The sequence below is a fragment of the Saprolegnia parasitica genome (genome assembly GCF_000151545.1).
Source record: "Saprolegnia parasitica CBS 223.65 unplaced genomic scaffold supercont2.178, whole genome shotgun sequence".
Taxonomy (NCBI): Eukaryota; Oomycota; class Saprolegniomycetes; order Saprolegniales; family Saprolegniaceae; genus Saprolegnia; species Saprolegnia parasitica.
In genome coordinates this window covers 60,095-71,526 of record NW_012156572.1, presented here as the reverse complement: position 1 = coordinate 71,526, position 11,432 = coordinate 60,095, and the positions used below count along the sequence as shown (strand labels likewise).

General features: G+C 59.0%; 5 protein-coding genes across 5 annotated transcripts; 1 reads left to right on the top strand and 4 right to left on the bottom strand.

Annotated features, from left to right (window-relative positions):
• Positions 1–39: 39 nt before the first annotated feature.
• SPRG_14799 (hypothetical protein) lies at positions 40–287 on the bottom strand (the record flags this gene model as incomplete). Its single annotated transcript, XM_012354731.1, has 1 exon — positions 40–287. A coding segment is annotated over one exon (248 nt), but the record flags the coding sequence as incomplete, so codon positions are not given.
• Positions 288–1,893: 1,606 nt separating this feature from the next.
• On the bottom strand, positions 1,894–5,188 carry SPRG_14798 (hypothetical protein; the record flags this gene model as incomplete). The annotated part of the gene is made up of 13 exons (XM_012354730.1): positions 1,894–1,947; positions 1,996–2,085; positions 2,139–2,303; positions 2,364–2,759; positions 2,807–2,878; positions 2,920–3,105; positions 3,154–3,538; positions 3,599–3,648; positions 3,690–4,119; positions 4,178–4,475; positions 4,527–4,944; positions 4,998–5,108; positions 5,153–5,188. 13 exons carry the CDS (start codon positions 5,186–5,188, stop codon positions 1,894–1,896), a joined length of 2,691 nt encoding a protein of 896 aa, XP_012210120.1.
• Positions 5,189–5,315: 127 nt separating this feature from the next.
• Positions 5,316–7,381, bottom strand: SPRG_14797 (hypothetical protein). Its single transcript, XM_012354729.1, has 3 exons — positions 6,457–7,381; positions 5,845–6,401; positions 5,316–5,798 (listed from the first exon to the last, which is right to left on the bottom strand). The coding sequence occupies exons 1-3, from the start codon at positions 7,366–7,368 to the stop codon at positions 5,471–5,473; spliced, it is 1,797 nt and encodes a 598-aa protein (XP_012210119.1). The 5' UTR covers positions 7,369–7,381; the 3' UTR covers positions 5,316–5,470.
• Positions 7,382–7,800: 419 nt separating this feature from the next.
• Positions 7,801–8,883, top strand: SPRG_14796 (hypothetical protein). Its single transcript, XM_012354728.1, has 7 exons — positions 7,801–7,862; positions 7,909–8,045; positions 8,092–8,194; positions 8,236–8,328; positions 8,382–8,472; positions 8,523–8,683; positions 8,736–8,883. The coding sequence occupies exons 1-7, from the start codon at positions 7,854–7,856 to the stop codon at positions 8,820–8,822; spliced, it is 681 nt and encodes a 226-aa protein (XP_012210118.1). The 5' UTR covers positions 7,801–7,853; the 3' UTR covers positions 8,823–8,883.
• Positions 8,884–9,194: 311 nt separating this feature from the next.
• On the bottom strand, positions 9,195–11,113 carry SPRG_14795 (hypothetical protein). Its single transcript, XM_012354727.1, has 4 exons — positions 10,437–11,113; positions 10,174–10,390; positions 9,823–10,115; positions 9,195–9,777 (listed from the first exon to the last, which is right to left on the bottom strand). The coding sequence occupies exons 1-4, from the start codon at positions 11,045–11,047 to the stop codon at positions 9,246–9,248; spliced, it is 1,653 nt and encodes a 550-aa protein (XP_012210117.1). The 5' UTR covers positions 11,048–11,113; the 3' UTR covers positions 9,195–9,245.
• Between the last annotated feature and the right edge of the window lie 319 nt (positions 11,114–11,432).

Sequence of the window (11,432 nt, the reverse complement as noted above, 5' to 3'; positions counted from 1 at the left end):
GGCGCCGTTCGGACGCAGCCGTTGCAACGGCCTAGGTACTTGCCCGTGTCGGCCTGCACCGTGATGCGGTCGCCGTCGTTGAACGTGCACGCCGCCGACGCCGCGAGCTGGACCGTCTCCATGTTGAAGGACGGGAGCGCCGGCTCCGTGTGCGCGACGGTCGCCGTGTACGCGCCAAGGAACGCGAGGCTCGTACCGAGCGCAATGAGGGCCTTGCGCGTGCGGGACATGGGCTCGACCTCCTTGAGGAGCAGGTGCGTCTGCGGGCGTTCGAGATCAATGGCCATGCTGGATGCTTTCGAGGCGAATTGGAAAATGAAGTCGAGTGTGGCAGCCAGGTCGACGAAGTCGGGCGCACAGAATCGGCGCGATCACTTGACCATCCAATGATGTGCTAAGTAAGATACCATCGGCGTCGAATCTTGGTCCAGCACCTCTCGGTTAACTATCAGCGCACGTACTGTAAATCTGTTCGGAACGTAAAAGCCCTCGGCGGCGATGAGCACGACGCTGCAAGATTGCGCGCCTCCAGCACAGAGTCCTTGATCGCAGAGCAGCGCAGTGCGAGGTGTTGCGCGGTTCTCTATAGTACCGATGGACACCACTATGGACCTGTCTGTCCTTGGCGACACTTATCTTCGAGAGGGGCGTGCAGAGGATCGCTGGCACGCGCCTCCCAAGCTACTTCAACGTGCGCAACAGACATATGTTTCGGGCTGGACCAAGAAAACGTGGGTGGTTTGACCCATCGACAGCATATGATTCGTATGCGCACGCAGAGGGGCACACACCAGCACCCCCTCTCACAACACGGGCTGCCTTATTAAGTCGACCTTCCCCTCCCTCACCCATCCGTACCAGGTTGATAGCCAAATAACTAGGCCTGCGGCGGCTTGCTGCTCAGGGTCTTGGACGAGACTGAAGCAGGTGCAGTCGAGCGACTCTTGCTCCCTTGACGGCCGTCGTCCGTGTACTTGGTAGTTATAGGTCCAAGCGAAGACACGGCAATGGGAGTTGAAATGCTGATCATTTTCTGGGGGCCGTCCGGCCAAGTGAGCCAGCCCACGGCTGACGTGGCCCTTACCCCCCTCCCCCGATACGTATTACCTGCGGGTACCCCATATTTTGACAGAGCTCCTCTTGCAACTGATGCGTGGCCCCCTACGATCAAAGCGCAGGCAAAGCCTTTCCATGAACCAGATTGCTTTAGGTGGCTCGTCGATCACTCTATGAATCTCATTCTTGTGTTTGGTGTCGAATCTGATTTGAGCTTTAAATTTTCCAGCAACAACTCTGTCGTGTCGCCAGTCGTCTGTGTCGTGGCAAAGCACATGTGCCGCAGCTATCAGCGCTCATCCACGTTGAAGGCTTGGCCTAGCCCGATTATAAACAGATCCTACCTCGTCCGCCTGTCATGATAAAGAGTAGCCTCCAAATCAGCCGCACCCAGCGTCAAGGTGATCGCAACACCGGATGGTGGCGCGGGTGCAGATGCACGCACCGCTTTGCATACCGCACTAATCGGATCTCCTACCGTGATCCACGGTTCTTGCAGTATACGAATGGAGGTGGGACATTGAATGCACGAAATAATTTTGCCGCTTTCTGTCTTCGATACGGCGTGGAGATTGAAATGAAGCGTTCCTAGTCCATACGAGGCTTTGGATAATGCTGAGCAGTGGGAATGAGCCATCCTTGGCTACGGTCGCGACGCTTTCTTCTGCTTCCGACAAGTCAAACAATCATTACAGTCATACAAACCTAGTCGAACTGTCGACAAGGTTTTTCACTCTTCCCCCACGTCGTTAGGAACACGTGCGTTCAAACACTCTTGGATGATGCACATAGCATGATACATTGTCCAATATTGTCATGTCTACGATCCATGAAACGCTACGCGCTCGTACTTGGTTTCGAGCCGACGGCCAAATGTTGGTACCCGTACGCCTACGAGCGCAACGTGGTCGATCTGGTATCGAGGCGTGTGCATCGCACCTTGCGGATGTGATCCAGCAGCGTCAAGATCACAGTGCGGTCCCCGGCGTAAATCTCGCGGTCTTTGCGTAGCAGTAAGAGCGGCATGGTCTACGAAAAGGTGCCATTTTTCACAAGGAAACATTCGGCCGCGCCAAAATTACCTTTTTGAGTCGCAAAATATCGAGCACTTTTTTGATATTGTGGAGACACGGTGCTTTCTTGCCTTTGGGCTGACGGCACACGCCTTCGAGCACCCGAATGTGCTCGACCTTCTCGACGACCTGCACGAGCAAAAGGCCGTCGCGAAATGCGTCCAGCGTATGGCCCTATCCGATAGATACCCCGCATGTTTGAATCAAGGTTGCAACAAGACTGTGTGGTCGTACGTCGAGGCGCGGGAGTGGCTTGACTTGAAGGTGCTCGAGCCACGTTGCGAGAGGCTCAGTGTCGACGGCCGGCAGTGCAGCACTGGCTCGCGGCACCAGAGTCGGTCGTCGGACAAACTGGGGCGGCGCATGCGGCGACGGCAGTGTCGGTGGCCTCGCTGATTCCTCTTCGATGTCGATCCCGTCCGAGTGGTGGGCGCGGGGCAGTAGGTCGAGGTCCGTGTCGATGTCAATCTCTCGCCATTGGCGCGAGCTCGAGATGGCAGCTTGCGTGTGCACACACTCCAGGTGGTGCTGTTTTGTGCCACTTGTATCGTCGTCGTCCTCTTCTCGAATCGGCAGCAAGTGGTCGGTGGATACCGCGGCGCGCGGGAGGCATCGTTGCGGCGCCACCGCCTAATCCAAAATGCAGAAAACCATGTTTAGCGAAGGCACTTGAGTACCCCGGGGGTGTCGCCGAGGCCTTGCACATCTTCCAAGAGACCCAGCAGCACGGCGTCGTCGCCAGCGCGCACCTGCCTCGTGTGATGCCATGGAAGGAGGTAGTATCGTGTACCTTGTCTTCGCACCAGAGGAAGCGCTGGGGCATCGATGGCAGCAGCCGCAGAAGCTCGAGCGCCTCCGCAATGTGCGCACGCGCCACAGACGTAGGCACGGGGTCGAGCACGACGCGGCATGACTCGCTGCTCTGAGTAAGGGTCGACGCCATGGCCAGCAAAAGGGTTCCGTTGACCAGACACGGCTACCCATGGAGGAGTCATGATGAAAATGGCTTTTCTGGCAATGTTACCTTGAGCATATCAAACGTCCAATGGTGGTGGTGCGCTGTGGCATGGCGGAGGTCGCTCAGAAAGCCTTTCGTGCGCAGCCACTCGGCCACCAGGATCTTGCGCGTGGCTAGCTCATGGCTGGTGGTGTGTGGCGCTGTCGGCGTCACTGCCGAGGACTGCAGCGCTTGCGAAAGGTGCCACCAAAAGCCGTAGACAGCGTGGAAGTGCCCTTTCAGAAGCCCGTACCCGTGCTCGAGGGACCAGTATAGCGGAGGGAGCGAGATACGCTGCGCGTGCAAGCAGTGGAAGCCGGCTTGCAAGTTGGCTTTTGCTTGGTGCAGCGTCTTGGGCGTCCGGTGAAACGTGAGCTCTCGGTCCCGCGCCACCAAACGGTTGAGCACGTCGCTATTCCAACCCGACGTGATTCGGTATTCGTCGTCGTCGTTGGTAGTAGTAGTTATGTACCAGAGAAAGCTGCCGTTGCGGTACGGATCCGCGAGCAGTCCCGTGGCACTCTACACGCACATAGTGTCCGAAGTTGATTGACCGCACGTACCGACGACGCGTCGAGGCCGAGGTGCTGTAGCCAGTCGCGCACCGCGTGGACTTGCTGCGGCGACACGCTGGGAAAAACCACCTCGTTCCTGCTGCTGCCACTGGGCTCAACGGGCGGGGCGGGTGGCAGGACGGGGCGGTCCCGGCACGGCGGCGCGCCACGCTCCTTGCTGCGGCTGAGCTTGTACAAGACGTGGAGAAGCGTCCAAATGTGCTCGTCAAAGGCCGATGCGAGCGGGTCGTAAAGGTCCAGCGCGCATACGACCGGGTGCGTCACTTCTGGGATCTCGCGAAGCAGGTGGAGAGCGAGCTGAAGGTTGTGCCGCTTCTGGGCGAGTGTCACCGGCTGCAAGCAGCAGCCTTGCGGCACGAACGTACCGGGCTGAGTCGCCACGGGGCGCAGCTTGGCTTTGGCCGACGACGCCCCTAAACTACGTAGCCGCCGCATGAGACGCTGTCGTGACGACGACGACAAATGATAGTACGTACTGGTAGACAACTACAGCTGTGAGTTGACAGAGGATCACACCATCTTTGAAGACGCTGGCCGCTGTGTGCAGGAAGCTCGAGGCCGTCGCCTTCTCGAGAGAGGCTTCAAAGCCCAGTGGAATGCTGAGCGATCGGATCCACTTGCAGATCGCAAAGGCGGTCGCCCGCTTGCTCTCTGCCATGTGGGTTGTAAATTCAGCGAGGTCGCTGCCATCGCGAGCCGCCTTGGTCGTTCTGGCATCCAAGGGGTGCATGTCGTAAGGGACATCGGCCGCGTCAATCATGCGGCGGGGCCCACCTGCGTCATTTTTTGTTGCGTGTTGCTACATACTTCATGTCATGTTCCTACTCTTGTGCGTGGATCGAGAGCACGGTCGGGCGCTTGCCTCGGGCGCCCGCACTTTCTTGGAGACCGTGACGCACTGCTGCGTCGATGGGTTCCAGTCATGCGGTGATGGTTTGATCGGACGAGCTGCTGCTGGCGACGGTAGCTGTTTTTCGATTTGGCGCTGGAGCTGGGCGTCGAGTCGGTCACGGTGCTGCACCTGCCGCGCCACGAGGTCCCAACGCTTCTTGAGTGCGCGTAGTAGCGTCGCAATAGCAGCATGCGAGCCATCGAGGATGTCCAAGATCGTCTCAGGCTCCCGCAAGACGTAGCGTTGGCTCCACTCGGCCGCCGAGACCAGTTGAAGCACCGACGTGAGCACGATTTGCAGCTTTTGCGCAGGCGGTCCGAGGATCGCGCGCTGGCTGTCGCTCTCGTTGTGCTAGAATTGCATCGTGCGATCGCTCCTGTCACAAAGTGCGATCAAGAGCGTACGTGGACGAGGCCAAAGATGTCGGCAAAGACGTCGCCGGACCGAAGCTGGTCGAATGAGTCGACGAGGAGGCAGCTGGCTACCGGCAGCGAGTTGACCCAGTGCAAGAGTTGCTAGCATGCTCTCAGATCTGACGGCGCCAAGCGTGGTCACCTACCTTGTCTTCGTGGTCGCTCTGGCCACCACACGTCATGTTGCCGCCGCGTTACACTCGCGCCACAATCTTATCAAGTCGAAATATCAAGTCGACAGTTTCACATGTTGTTGCCGGCGCCGTCAGCGTCTTGAAGGAATCATACAAACGTTTACGAAGCTCAATGGTTGGCATCTAGCTAGTCGACAGCAGGCTAAATGGGCTTTATGTAGCAGTTAGCTTTGTGGCTTCTACCCCTCACGCCACTCCACATGGCGAGCGGTCCATCGGGTGATCATCTATGGCCGCACTCGAGCATTCGACACGGTGAAAAGGATGTTTTCAAGCCGAAGAGAGCGCAAAGCGGAGCTGGACATCAGGTCCCGCAACGACTTCGTCGCTGTAGAGGCGTCGACCGAGGGCCGTCTCGGCAGCATGGCACGCCGTATAGTACTGCGCCAGCGTCGCCGTGTACTCGGCGAGCGAGACGTCAATGAAAATGCAAAGGGCCTCGGGGAAGGGCGGGACGCCGACGATCGGTGACGTCAAGACAAACACATGCGTCTCCATCTTGCTTGCGCTTGAAATATCGAGCATAAAATTCGGACTCTCCGAGACCTTGGCCAAGCTACGCGGTGCCACGTCACTTGCTCGCTCGAAGAGCAATGTCCTACGCGTGCGTATGAGACCCGTCGTCGGCACCGCCGGGTCTGTACACGTCCGAGTGGAGCTGCAAGTGGCGGCGGTTATGGCGGTAGAGCTGGTATGTCAAAAGGTGGTGCATGACGGCGCGGACCTGCGGCGACCAGTGCAGAAAGAGGCTATAAAACAACTTGGGGTGCAAGAGGGTCGAGACGACCTGCTCCTTCCTCTCCGACGGCATGTGCTGGAGGTGTGCGTCGATCCAGAGCAGCGCCGGCAGCACCACCGAGTCGTCCTTGGATGCAAGCCACTGCAGCAACATCGGTATCATCGTGCCGAGCGGCACAAACGACGGGTACAAGTACAGGCTCTGGAGCGCCGTCGCCGGATGAGGCTCGCTCTGGTTGCTGCCTGCACTGTGGATGTAGGGTTGCGACGCCACGTCAATCCAGCGGGAGATGGCGTGGAGCGACCGCGTCAAGCCCGCGGGGTGCCACGAGGTATGTTGCTGCAACCCCACGACCACCGTGGGCAAAAGCACTTGCACCATACGTGGGTTGGCCATGGATCGGGACGCGCATTCCAACACTTGGTCGGCCAATGAAAACGTCAGTGGAAACATGGCCGCCCTCTATGCCATCCATAACGAGATAGGATATGGACAGTGCAAGCGTGTTTGGTGGTACCGTGAGCTCGCCAACGGACGGCACGTGATTGAGCCACACGATCGTATCATAGACGAGCAGCGCAAAGAGCTGCATGAGGTCGAGGTACCCCGGCACCATGCTCCAGTTGGGCGCATGCACGCCCGCCCGGTGCGTCATGGAGGCCACGAACGCAGTAACTGCCTGCACAAACAGCACAAACAAGCTGCCGTCCGAAGCGAGGACGAGGCGCCACGGACTGTCGTCGGGCAGTAGCGACGTCGCGTCGGTATCTTTGGCGAGCCAGCCCCAGTGAAAGAGATCGGGGCAGGCATCCATGAACGCCGTGTCGGCGCACTTGGCGAGGTGGGTGCGGCGTTGCGACTGAAGCGTCTCGTGCAGGTCGGTCGGTCGCAACGGCTTGTGTTGACAGTAGCGCCAGTTGCAAATGTCGACGAACGGCGCTTGTAGCAGCGGAAACACAAAGAACGCCCGCGTGGCTGCGAGCGCACAAAAGCGCTGGAGCTCGACCGAAAGCGTGTTGCGCAAGAGCAGCGACGAGGCGTGCACAAAGGTGTCGCCGACGAGCTTTCGGTAGAGGTGCACAAGTCGCCACGCGTCGCGGTCACCGTCCTTGCGCACGTCCATCGTGTTGAAGTCAAAGTCGAGGTGCAAGAGAAGAAACTCGTCGCGCTGGACGAGAGCCTCGAGCAAGCGATAGCACATGTACTTGTACTTGAGCACAGAGATCTTGTCCACGTGGCTGAGAAGAAGGACCCAGAGCGCGAGCATGCTCTCTTGCAGCGGCTTGGCGTCGCCGTCGGAGCGCGGGTTGGCCTCGAGAAGCGTCGCCATCTCGTCGAGCAGCGGCGCCTTCATAGAGAGATCGACCGTGAGCCCACCGTCCATGACGTCGCCGACGCGGTCGCGGAACGCGAGGCTCCATGCGGCCATCGGTGCAATAAGATTTCGGATCCGAAAAGATATGCCATTTTCGAACATCAATTTGGATTGGTTTAGAAAGGGTCGCATTTTGGCCAATCCAACGCGTTCGTAAACGTGGACACGATCAGAACAGCTTTCTAAACCCACGCCCATTAAGACGTCCAGGGAACGCTTGTACCGGTCTTTAAGCAGGTTTGGTGACGGGATGGCTCGCTGCAATCTGTATTTCCATGCTAAAGCATGTGAGCAGCATCAGTGCGCAAAAAAGAGCTACGATGTTCATCCTACGACGCTGACCAACGAGACCAAGTGCGGTGTTTTTAGCTGTAGTGGTCGATCTGCACTGCAACGGACAAGGACCAACACACGTTAATGACTTGAGCAAGCAAGGTCGGGCGATGATTGGTTAAAATCCGAGCATTTCAGCCAATCCACGTTCCGAGCGACAGGGCCGAAGAAGGAAAGATCAATTGATTTCGCCTACGAAGGAAGCCATGCCCATCGTACTGCGTCCAGGCCATGGACGCGAAGGAAGCTGATGCTGCGTAGGTCTATGCGCTCATCGCTCGCGGGAAGACCGTCCTCGCCGAGTACACGGCGTCGTCCGGCAACTTCCCGACCGTCACGCGCGTGCTCCTCGCCAAGATCCCACTCGACGACAGCAAGATGTCCTATGTCTACGACAAGTTGGCCGCCCATGCGCGCGTCGGCGAGGCTCATGGTAGATGCTAGGCATGTCTTCCACTACGTCGTCAAGGATGGCATCACGTACCTCTGCATGGCGGACAATGACTTTAAGCGGCGCGTCCCGTTCCAATTCCTCGACGACCTCAAGGTACGCTAGCCTCGCCGCTTTCGCTTCTACCCATGGCACAGGCGCGCTTCTTGACGACGTATGGGGATCGGGGCCGCACGGCGATTGCATTTGCCATGAACGCCGAGTTCCAGCACGTCATCCAGCGCCAAATGGTGCAATCTCTCCATCAATTTCCACCTTCGCTCATGCATCCATCCCCTTGCAGGACTACTTCAACGCGAATCCCGAGGTCGACACGGTCGTTCAGGTGCAGCAGACCCTTGACGACGTCAAGGACACAATGGTGGAGAACATTGGTGCGTCTTGCACGTACAGACAACGTGCATTGGATCCAAGGGTGCAATAGAAAAAGTACTGGGGCGTGGCGAAAAGTTTGAGCTCCTCGTCGACCGCACCGACCAGCTAAGCCAGCAGTCATTCGTCTTCAACCGCAAGTCACGCAAGCTGCGCAAGGTCATGTGGTGGCGCAGCATGAAGATGTGGGTCTGCCTCGGCTGCCTCGGCCTCGTACGCTCGACGCTCTCTTTTTACATAGTCTCATATGTGCATCTGTCGCTAGCTCGTCATCTACCTCGTCATCTCGATGGCCTGCGGCTTCGACTTTTCCAGCTGCAAGGCGACGCCGCCCAAGATCCAGGACGTGTAATCGGACGACTGCAGTTTTGAGATGTGTTTCGTACTCCATTGTTTGCACCATCAACCTGCTAGCCTATCGACGACCTTGTGATGCAGTCCATTTCGCACCCGCCATTCGATCGCTTGCCGCGGCCACCACGCCAGCCGCTTGCATGACTGGTTGGCAACCCGGCGTATCGTCTAGACGCTCATCGAATCCATGAAGGAGGTGGTGGATGTGCTTGGCCTTTGGCAAGGGACCAAATTGCTTTCCCGTATCTCTGCGTCCGAGCAAGCATCACGCCTATCGAGCTCTCCGTCGACTTGTGACTCCTGAATGCACAACTGAACCACCGCCACGACAGCGACGCGGGTTCAATTCCGACACCAGCAACCCCGAGCCTTCACAAAGATAAGTGTTGTTTTCTAATCCGGTCGCAACTTTAAAAAAACTCTACGGCGCAAAGTCAAGGATCGTGTCAAAGTGGCGGGCGCCGAGCCCTCGAATGGCTTCGTTCCAGTGCGACGTCGAGACGCTATTGAAGCTGCTCGAGAGCGCTGCGTAAATCTCCGAGTGCAGTTGAACGTAGTTGAGCATGACAAATTGGCAGCCCGTGAACGCGAGCGCCTCCTTCGCGACTGCAATGTGCGGCTCCTGCATGCATTGGCCCAGCGTTTGGAAGAGCCGCAGGACGCAGGCGCCGTCAAAGCGGGGCGCCGAGAGCAGAATACGGGCCGCCGCGCGGATCGCGAGCGCTTGGCGGCCCGGCTGGCGGCGCGGCCAGGCGTGCAAGAGTCGGCGAAGCAGCTCGGCCGCCATCGACGGTACATACGCGACGAACTGACCGCCCGCCGTCACGAGCTCGTCTTCGTCGGACCCGGCAGCGTCGAGGTAGTGGCAGCGCATGAGGTGCGTCCACGCCCGCGCGTAGTTTTGGAGGATCCCATCTGCCTCGCCGCCCATCCCAATGTGTTCAATCGCGTACCTGGCCAGGAAATCAGATCTACATCCTCGAAGGATATCTTCGTACCGCAGAAACTCGGTCCAGCTGTGGCCATGGTCAAAGTTCTTGTTCTTGGCGCTGCGCGTGGCGGCAGACATGTTGGTCATGCACGTCTCGGCCGTCACAAGCGCGACTTCCTTGCACTGCCGCTGGGCCTCAGCGTGGACAGCTTCGAGGTACTCGAGACGCAGGAACGTGGCGTCGGCCAACGCGCGGGAAATGTGGTCGCGTCGGTGCGGCAAGTGCTTGTGGATCGCCCGCAGAATGTGCAGCCGCGCGCTCGAGGTGCGGTAATCTTCAAACCGCATTTCCGTGATGAGCTATCGTAGTATGCCATGTGAGGCGGGACGTTGAGAGAGAGAGGATTGATGTAGGTACGCGGTGGATAAAGACGGGCGTGATGTACTGGTCCATGGTCGTCTCGGCGTTCGCGTCGCTCAGGTTCAAGCTCACGCCGTTCGAGAAGAGGATCGACGTGAGCCCGTTCTTGACAAAGTGCTCGTTGGGCTCCTCCGACTCGCTGCCCGAGTCGAGCGACAGCTTGTTAGCAAAGAGCGCTTCGAACACGGTATCCACGACGGCTTCGCGCGTGACGCTATAAACCCATTGACGGCGAAGTCGCACATCGGAGAACGTCGTACCGCTTCGGAATGCGCTTCTGCGGCAGCGAAAAGGCGAGGCGGTCCGTGAACGCGCTCGCCTTGGCCGCCGGCTTGGCAGGGTACGCTTCATCGTCCTCTTCGGACGAGCTGCCACCCGTGCTGTCGCTGCGTGGCCGGCGCAGGATCTGTAGTTTCGGCTTGGTCTTCTTCTTCTTGACATTCGTCGTCACAGTCGTCTTGACAGCCACCTTCGTAGCGACCTGCTTGGCGGTTGGCGAAGGCCCCACGCTCGGCGCTGTCGCGCTGTTCTTGGTCTTTTTGTGGCGATGGCCAATGACCGGGCGCGATCCATCCTTGAGCAGATGCGAGCGGCGCGTGCTGGATGGCGACTCTTCTGTGGACGGCAGGTACCCCGCGCCAGTCGGCGTCACGGCATCGGCCTGCTTGGTCGGCCGCCGCCGGCGCTCGTGGCTCTTGGGCGGCGGCGCCGGCGAAAAGGTAAAGACGGACGCATTTGGATTGAGCGTCGTCGGCGGCTTCTTCGCATCGGTGGGCGCCGACTTGGGCGGCAACTTGGGCGCGTCCTGCGCTGTCGCGACCTCGAGCGTCGGGCGCCGGGCGCGCGGCTTGGACCGGGGAGGGCCGTCCATGTGTGCTGGCTCGAGTAAAGACCTCTGCAAGCGACCACCGTTTCCGGACGCCGCCCACGATTGGTTGAAAAGTGGAACGACCGTCATTTTCTTGCCGATTGCGACCATATGATTGGCGGACCGAGGTTCGCAGCCTCCCATTGGTCAAATCCAGGCATGGCGATCATCCGCCGAAATTCCAGAACGCGACACGTCTGAAGCCGCGAGTTGCATAGGCCGGCGACCAGCGAGGCAGCGCGCCCGCCATGACACGAGCCATCGGCAGCAACGTGCTCGGCCTCACCCGAGGGCAGCATGGGCAAGAGCAACCCAAGGCCTGCACGCACGTATGCATCGCATGCGCCGTCTGATCATTGCTGCTGCTGCTGGCATGATACCCGTCCTT

Excerpts from the sequence above, each read along its gene's own strand:
- SPRG_14797 (XM_012354729.1), bottom strand. The coding sequence starts at position 7,368 with ATGGCCGCATGGAGCCTCGCGTTCCGCGACCGCGTCGGCGACGTCATG. Across the intron at positions 6,402-6,456 it reads CGTCCGTTGGCGAGCTCACG|AGGGCGGCCATGTTTCCACT; the intron begins GTACCACCAAAC and ends TGGATGGCATAG. Across the intron at positions 5,799-5,844 it reads TTGCAGCTCCACTCGGACGT|GACATTGCTCTTCGAGCGAG; the intron begins GTACAGACCCGG and ends ACGCACGCGTAG.
- SPRG_14796 (XM_012354728.1), top strand. Across the intron at positions 8,046-8,091 it reads ATGTCCTATGTCTACGACAA|GCATGTCTTCCACTACGTCG; the intron begins GTTGGCCGCCCA and ends GGTAGATGCTAG. Across the intron at positions 8,473-8,522 it reads CACAATGGTGGAGAACATTG|AAAAAGTACTGGGGCGTGGC; the intron begins GTGCGTCTTGCA and ends AGGGTGCAATAG.
- SPRG_14795 (XM_012354727.1), bottom strand. The coding sequence starts at position 11,047 with ATGGACGGCCCTCCCCGGTCCAAGCCGCGCGCCCGGCGCCCGACGCTC. Across the intron at positions 10,391-10,436 it reads CAGAAGCGCATTCCGAAGCG|CGTCACGCGCGAAGCCGTCG; the intron begins GTACGACGTTCT and ends ATGGGTTTATAG. Across the intron at positions 9,778-9,822 it reads AGCTGGACCGAGTTTCTGCG|GTACGCGATTGAACACATTG; the intron begins GTACGAAGATAT and ends TTTCCTGGCCAG.